We start from the raw sequence: 6,000 nt of genomic DNA on the forward strand, positions 1-6,000 counted from the left end.
AAAAAGGCACAAGGTAAGAGACGAGGAAAACAGACGCGCATGAAATGTAACGAGGCGGGCAAAACCATCCAGTTCACTTTCATTTATTGTGTGATTCATTCATTCACTCATCATCGCCCGAGGCCTAGTGCTCAAACCGCTAATGCTAGTCAATGTAAATTAGCATGGAGCTAGCGCATTTGTTTAAGTCCATGATTTCATTCCTGCTGAATGTCCCTGAGAAATGATGTTATGTAAGACACAACGGACATGCTTTATTTCTGGATGTTCACTTCTACAGCTCTTCAAAGTAAAGGCTCGAAGATGGAACTCAACTGGAGTATATGAGAACCTCTGCTGACCCCAACAACGTACATGAAGTACGTCTTTCACAGGCTGAAGGAGGCGCTGATGCAACTCCTCGCCAATGGATTAGGCTTGCGAGCAATTTTAATGCCATAAAAACGGTCACTAGGTGGCAGAAAAAAAAGACACATTTGTAGGGAAATTTTAACACACGCACACATGCATGCACGTACGTTCACACACACAGTTGAGTTCCAACTCACATAGTTCAGTTCCAAATGTGGAAATTGTAACTAGTTCATGGTGGTGCGTTGGTAAATAAGTACTTATTTTCATCAAATAACATAAAAAGAACTGTTTGTGTTTTGTGTTCATGTTGTGGTGTACAGTAGTTGTTTACATATGTGAGCTGTCACAAAAGCAACAAATATTAGTGTCAAAGTGAAAGTTATGCTTGAAATGTATCTTTTCACAAAAAGCTGCTTTTCTCCCTTTTTTAGTCAGGAACTGATATTTCCCTGAAACTTACCTACAGTATGTTCTACTGCTGATTACTAAAGAACGCAAAAAGGTAGAAACAAACTTTGGTTTTCCTGATGAAAGACGGGAGTGTAATGTTTGTTTTGGTTGGTTCCATGTTTATGTAACCTTACGACACAATGATCTGTGTGCCTTGAAAGATCAGCCTAAAATGGGCGCTACTGAAGGGCTTGTCTGGGGTTGAATGAGTTAAGGGGTGATTTGGGGTCCTGCAGCCAAACCAGTTGAGAACCGCTGCATGAGATGAACGCCCACAAACACACCAGATGTGTACCTGGGGGGTGCTGTACGCCCCCGGCCTCCAATGGGCATGCATGTTCAGCGTCACTGTCAGCAGCTAACAATAAGACTTCAAAGACGCTGTTGGGAAATTAGCGCACAGCAACTCGCCCCCTTGGAGCCCCCCCGCTATTTACAACTCTGTTTCATTTATGAACTGGGGAAGATCAAAAACGGGGCGAGTAAAAGAAACATGAAAAACTTTGTGGGTGAAGCACACCAAAAAGTAGGAGGAGCAAGCTAGCAAGCGTATCGTGCGCAAGAAATAACCATAAATAAATGAAAATAACTTGATGGGCGCCACCGCTGGTTCCGCTAACGCTTAAAACGACCGAAGTAGGACAAAATACTGCCAGCATGCATGTTGCTATGAGCGTGCCTGTCACGCCATGGATAGCAGCCTCGTTGGAGGTGTTTCCATAGCGGTCTTTAGGTGCGTCCCATTACGTGCATCAGCTCATTCACGTAATTCCACGTCTTTTTAAACCCCAACGCTTGCTCCGAAAGACGTATTGATGGGAGTCTAATCAGTCCAAATGGTCTAAAATGGCCGCCACTGAAGGGGCTGAATTTTGGAAAATGTCTGGGATTGAATGAGTTAATGAGCTGTCTCTTTTGACCTGTTTTTATATCTTTACAACGCACAGAAACCAGAAGGACGGGTGTGCTCCTTTCTCATTTAAGGAAAGGATGTGGATGACGGCAAAATTCCCCCAAAAGCGCACTTTTCTTTGAAACGCAAGTACCCGTGTGCACACAGCACATGCACCCGCAGGTCAAGGGTGTTTGCCGAGGAGGACCATCTAATCCCAAAATTTGTCTTGGGCGGGGTGGTCTCCTGTCTTCATGTTAAAATTGGAGGCGTATTTACTTTCCATTCATTGCAAAGGAAGAACCCTGACAGTCTTCTGTGACACCAGAGCATCGCACACGACACGAGCACGGACGCATCCCAACACATTCTGGGCAGCACACGGCGCTCCTCATGGAGCTCGCTAAGTGAACCTTGGCGTTGTTTAAACGTCTTCAGCCATGAAAGACCATTTGACCGCTTCCCAAATGCAAGACATCCTCGTAGGGTCGTAGCTCGCGTCAGGGAGACAACGAGCATCAGGAGAAATGGGGGCAAGTTACCTTGAGGCCAGGTGGACCAGGTCGGCCGGGGTTTCCGTGAGGACCCGGGGGACCCTGCGGAAGAACGACAACAAACATGATTCAAAGACCAGAGGCCCCCACTTTGGGTGGTTGCAGGTTAGCTCATGTCGGTGCAAAGAGGAACAGGGGGAGGGATTGCGGGTCAATGCCGGTGGTGGCGGTGGAGGCCTCGGGGGTCCAGACCGTCTGGAGAGCTTCAGCCTTCATGCTCATTTGAACCTATTTTCCTTTACGTCTGCCATGTGTGATCTGGGTGCTGTGGCGTTCGGGGGGGTTGGAGCACATGGAAAATGGGGCTCTACCATCTGGATGTGGTTTTTCTGCACCCTGTTGCCTCAAACGCCTCAGCCCCCGATGCACGCTGACACATTTGTCAAGAATCTTAACGAGCAATGCAGGTCTCCTCGCTGCAAAACATTCAGAATTCCTTTGCCAGAGGACGCGTGGTCATCAGCTGCTGCTGCTGAGCACTCAGAGGTCAGACCAGACAACCACTTGTCTTAACCCCGCCAGCGTCCACGGGGGACTCCACTACACCGCCGCCATTCGTCTCCCCGCTCCTTCCCTCCGAGGGGCTTTTTTTCCCCCTGCCGATCTCTGACCTCACCCCCTGCTCTCCACGTGGTGCCTCTCACCTTCCCTGTGCGAGGTTAAGGGTCAGCCAAGTCAGAGAGGGCGGAAAAAGTCCCAAATCTGCTTTAAAGAACCGGCAGGGGCTCGCTGAGGTGAGCAGAAACCAGTCCGGGAGCATCAATCCAGAAATATACGACTGCCATTGCTTTTTTTTTAATAAACAGAAGCCCTGAGATGATTCCGTCCTACTGTGTTCATAACCTTTTTTTTAACACAAAACTTCCCCGTTAGCTGCCTGTTAGCAACCAGAGGTCATCGTCCCCCGGTGCCGTCGCCCATCTATGACATCATTGGTGGCTGACTGTCATTCTTTGCTAACTAACACAAGTCTATGCTTTTCTTACCAACTCCTACAATACCAAAGATATACAGTCAAACCTGTCTTAGCGGCCACCTTTATAGAACGGCCACCTGCCTATAGCAGCCACTGAAAAATCCCCCGCAGCACATTTACATGTTATAGACCCTGTGTATAGCAGTCACCTGTCCAACGCGGCCAATTACCGACTCAAGTAGAAGCTTCATGCACGAAAAAGTTTTGTTTTTCAATCAATGAAGCCGTCGTGTGTAGACTTTAATTACTGAGTCCTAGCTCAGTCACAATCATTCACAAGATCCACACAAACTGTCAGTTGTTCCACATAAAAAAGCCGTCTTCTTTTGAGCTTGCTATTTCCTGGTCAAACATGTAACTTTAAGAGCATTTGCACCAAAACATTACCGCAAAGTATGCTGGGAACAGGACGTGCTCCCAGCAACGCTACAATAAAAAAAAAAACATATGCTAGCATGCATGCGGCAGCGGGAGCAAAACTGAGTTTGGTTGTACTTAATTGAAGTATTTTAGAATGTACTCACGTTATTTTTCATCAATCCTCATCCACAAATCCATCAAAGTCCTCATCTTCTGTATTCGACACAAACAAAGTCGTCCTCTTTTCTGTTCGCTACTAGTCTGTTAACTTGTCAGTGTTATTCAGCTCCGAAGCAAAGAAGGAAACTTCTCCTGTTGCTTCTGCCAACTTTATTTCTTGAACGCGGCCACCAGACAGCAGCTCAGAACACACACACATCTCTCAGCATCGTCTCTCCTTCCTGCTTGCCCACAAGGCAAAGGTTAAACAAGCCCCACTACATAGCTGTCCAGCCAATGCCTGTAAGAAATGACACCGTTTATTTCCTGGTGTGCACTGGTCAATACTGTAATGCCGCTTGTTGTGGGGAAGGAGAGACTCACGTCGCCGATGCACTTTAATGGCTTTATTAACAGCGGAGAACACTGCAGGACTTTACATCCACGCCAACATAAACACACTTCCCAACTCTCTCCAAACTCACAGCTAGCACTGAGCCTAGCTCTCCTGCTCGGGACGCCCACCGTCACTTCCCGTCACTTCCTGATGAACTAAAGCTGTAATGACACTCTGCCGTATAAAAAGTAAAATATTAAAAACAAGCGTAAGACATTACTAGCACAGCTTTGTTCTGTGGGTGGTGGATATATTCTATCAGTTATTATTAAGCCTCTAGCTTCCTTTCAGTAAGTAAAAACCTTGGCTATGATTGCACTACATTGTCATGTAGACCTACAAAGTACACTTGGAAGAACAAGAGGTGAATAAATGTATTGCAACTGATGTGAAACTGATGAGGGGTAGGATTAAATAAGCTTTGCTTCTTCCTACTCCTTTTTGGACATGCAAAATTGTGAATTGTACTATGTGATGTGCTACTGTTTGACTCATATGCATGTTCAGGATTAAAACCATGAACCATGATAATAACAAGCCTAGTAGTGCTGTACAACTTTTATCCGCAGTCCGCAGTGCCCTCTACTGGTCAGCATTATTATTATTTTTCTCCCTTTTCTTTCCTTTTTTTTCCCTCTACTGGTCAACATTCAAACTGGACGCCAACCTGTCTATAGAGGCCACCTGTCTATAGCGGCCAATTTTTCAGACTCCCTCTAGTGGCCGCTATAGACAAGTTTGACTGTATTTATAAGTTTTTATAAACCTGAACGCCCGATCCCAAAGACATACAGTATTCATCAGGCTGTTCAATTCTGAGGCTGAAGAAGACAACTTTAGTGGGCTTTAGTTCCCAGGAGGAGAATGAGAACGACAATGAATGACTTTTCTGGCAGGCTACTGTTAACTAGCCGCATTACATGCACTGTTAACCAGCCGCATTACACACACTGTTTAACTAGCCATAACCATGTTACACGCACTGTTTAACTTGCCGTGTTACACGCTAGTTGTTTAACTAGCCGTGTTACACGCACTCATTAACTAGCCGTGTTACATGCTAGTTGTTTAACTTGCCGTGTTACACGCTAGTTGTTTAACTAGCCGTGTTACACGCACCCATTAACTAGCCATGTTACATGCTAGTTGTTTAACTAGCCGTGTTACACGCTAGTTTTTTAACTAGCCGTGTTACACACACTCATTAACTAGCTGTGTTACACGCACTGTTTAACTAGCCATGTTACATGCTAGTTGTTTAACTAGCCGTGTTACACGCACTGTTTAACTAGCCATGTTACACGCTAGTTGTTTAACTAGGCGTGTTACACGCACTGTTTAACTAGCTGTGTTACACGGTAGTTGTTTAACTAGCCATGTTACCCGCACTGTTTAACTAGCTGTGGTACACGCACTGTTTAACTAGCCGTTTTACATGCTAGTTGTTTAACTAGCCATGTTACACGCTAGTTGTTTAACTAGCCGTGTTACCCGCACTGTTTAACTAGCCGTGTTACATGCTAGTTGTTTAACTAGCCGTGTTACACGCTAGTTGTTTAACTAGCCGTGTTACCCGCACTGTTCGGTGCCCTCTTTAAATTTAGTGGGTGTGCGCTCCATAAACCAGTCGTCCATCGCAGCATCACGATTGGATTATTGCTCCCTCGCTATACAGAGATGAGTGAATAAATGATGGCTGTTTGGTGGTAGACGACAGTCTCTTATCAGTCCAAGCATGAAATACAAGTGATATGTCGTATTCTGCTCACTAGGAGGCAGTAATGACACAGATCATTGAGACATTAGCTTACATGACGTTACCTTAACACTGTATGTCCCACATGATGGAGTGAAAACA

The 6,000-nt window shown here is 45.6% G+C and overlaps 1 protein-coding gene across 3 annotated transcripts in view; it reads right to left on the bottom strand.

The window, feature by feature from the left end:
- Window positions 1-6,000, bottom strand: part of LOC129170501 (collagen alpha-1(XXVII) chain B-like) — a 77,919-nt gene that overhangs the window by 53,837 nt on the left and 18,082 nt on the right. For 2 of the 3 annotated variants that reach the window (XM_054758169.1, XM_054758166.1), the window contains exon 5: window positions 2,239-2,292. The exons of the other annotated variant lie outside the window; for it this stretch is intronic. In XM_054758169.1, coding sequence (XP_054614144.1) covers window positions 2,239-2,292 — 54 coding nt within the window. The remainder of the gene's footprint in view (window positions 1-2,238; window positions 2,293-6,000) is intronic. 3 annotated transcript variants of the gene reach the window in all.

Source organism: Dunckerocampus dactyliophorus, chromosome 17, assembly GCF_027744805.1.
Source record: "Dunckerocampus dactyliophorus isolate RoL2022-P2 chromosome 17, RoL_Ddac_1.1, whole genome shotgun sequence".
NCBI classification, from domain to species: domain Eukaryota; kingdom Metazoa; phylum Chordata; class Actinopteri; order Syngnathiformes; family Syngnathidae; genus Dunckerocampus; species Dunckerocampus dactyliophorus.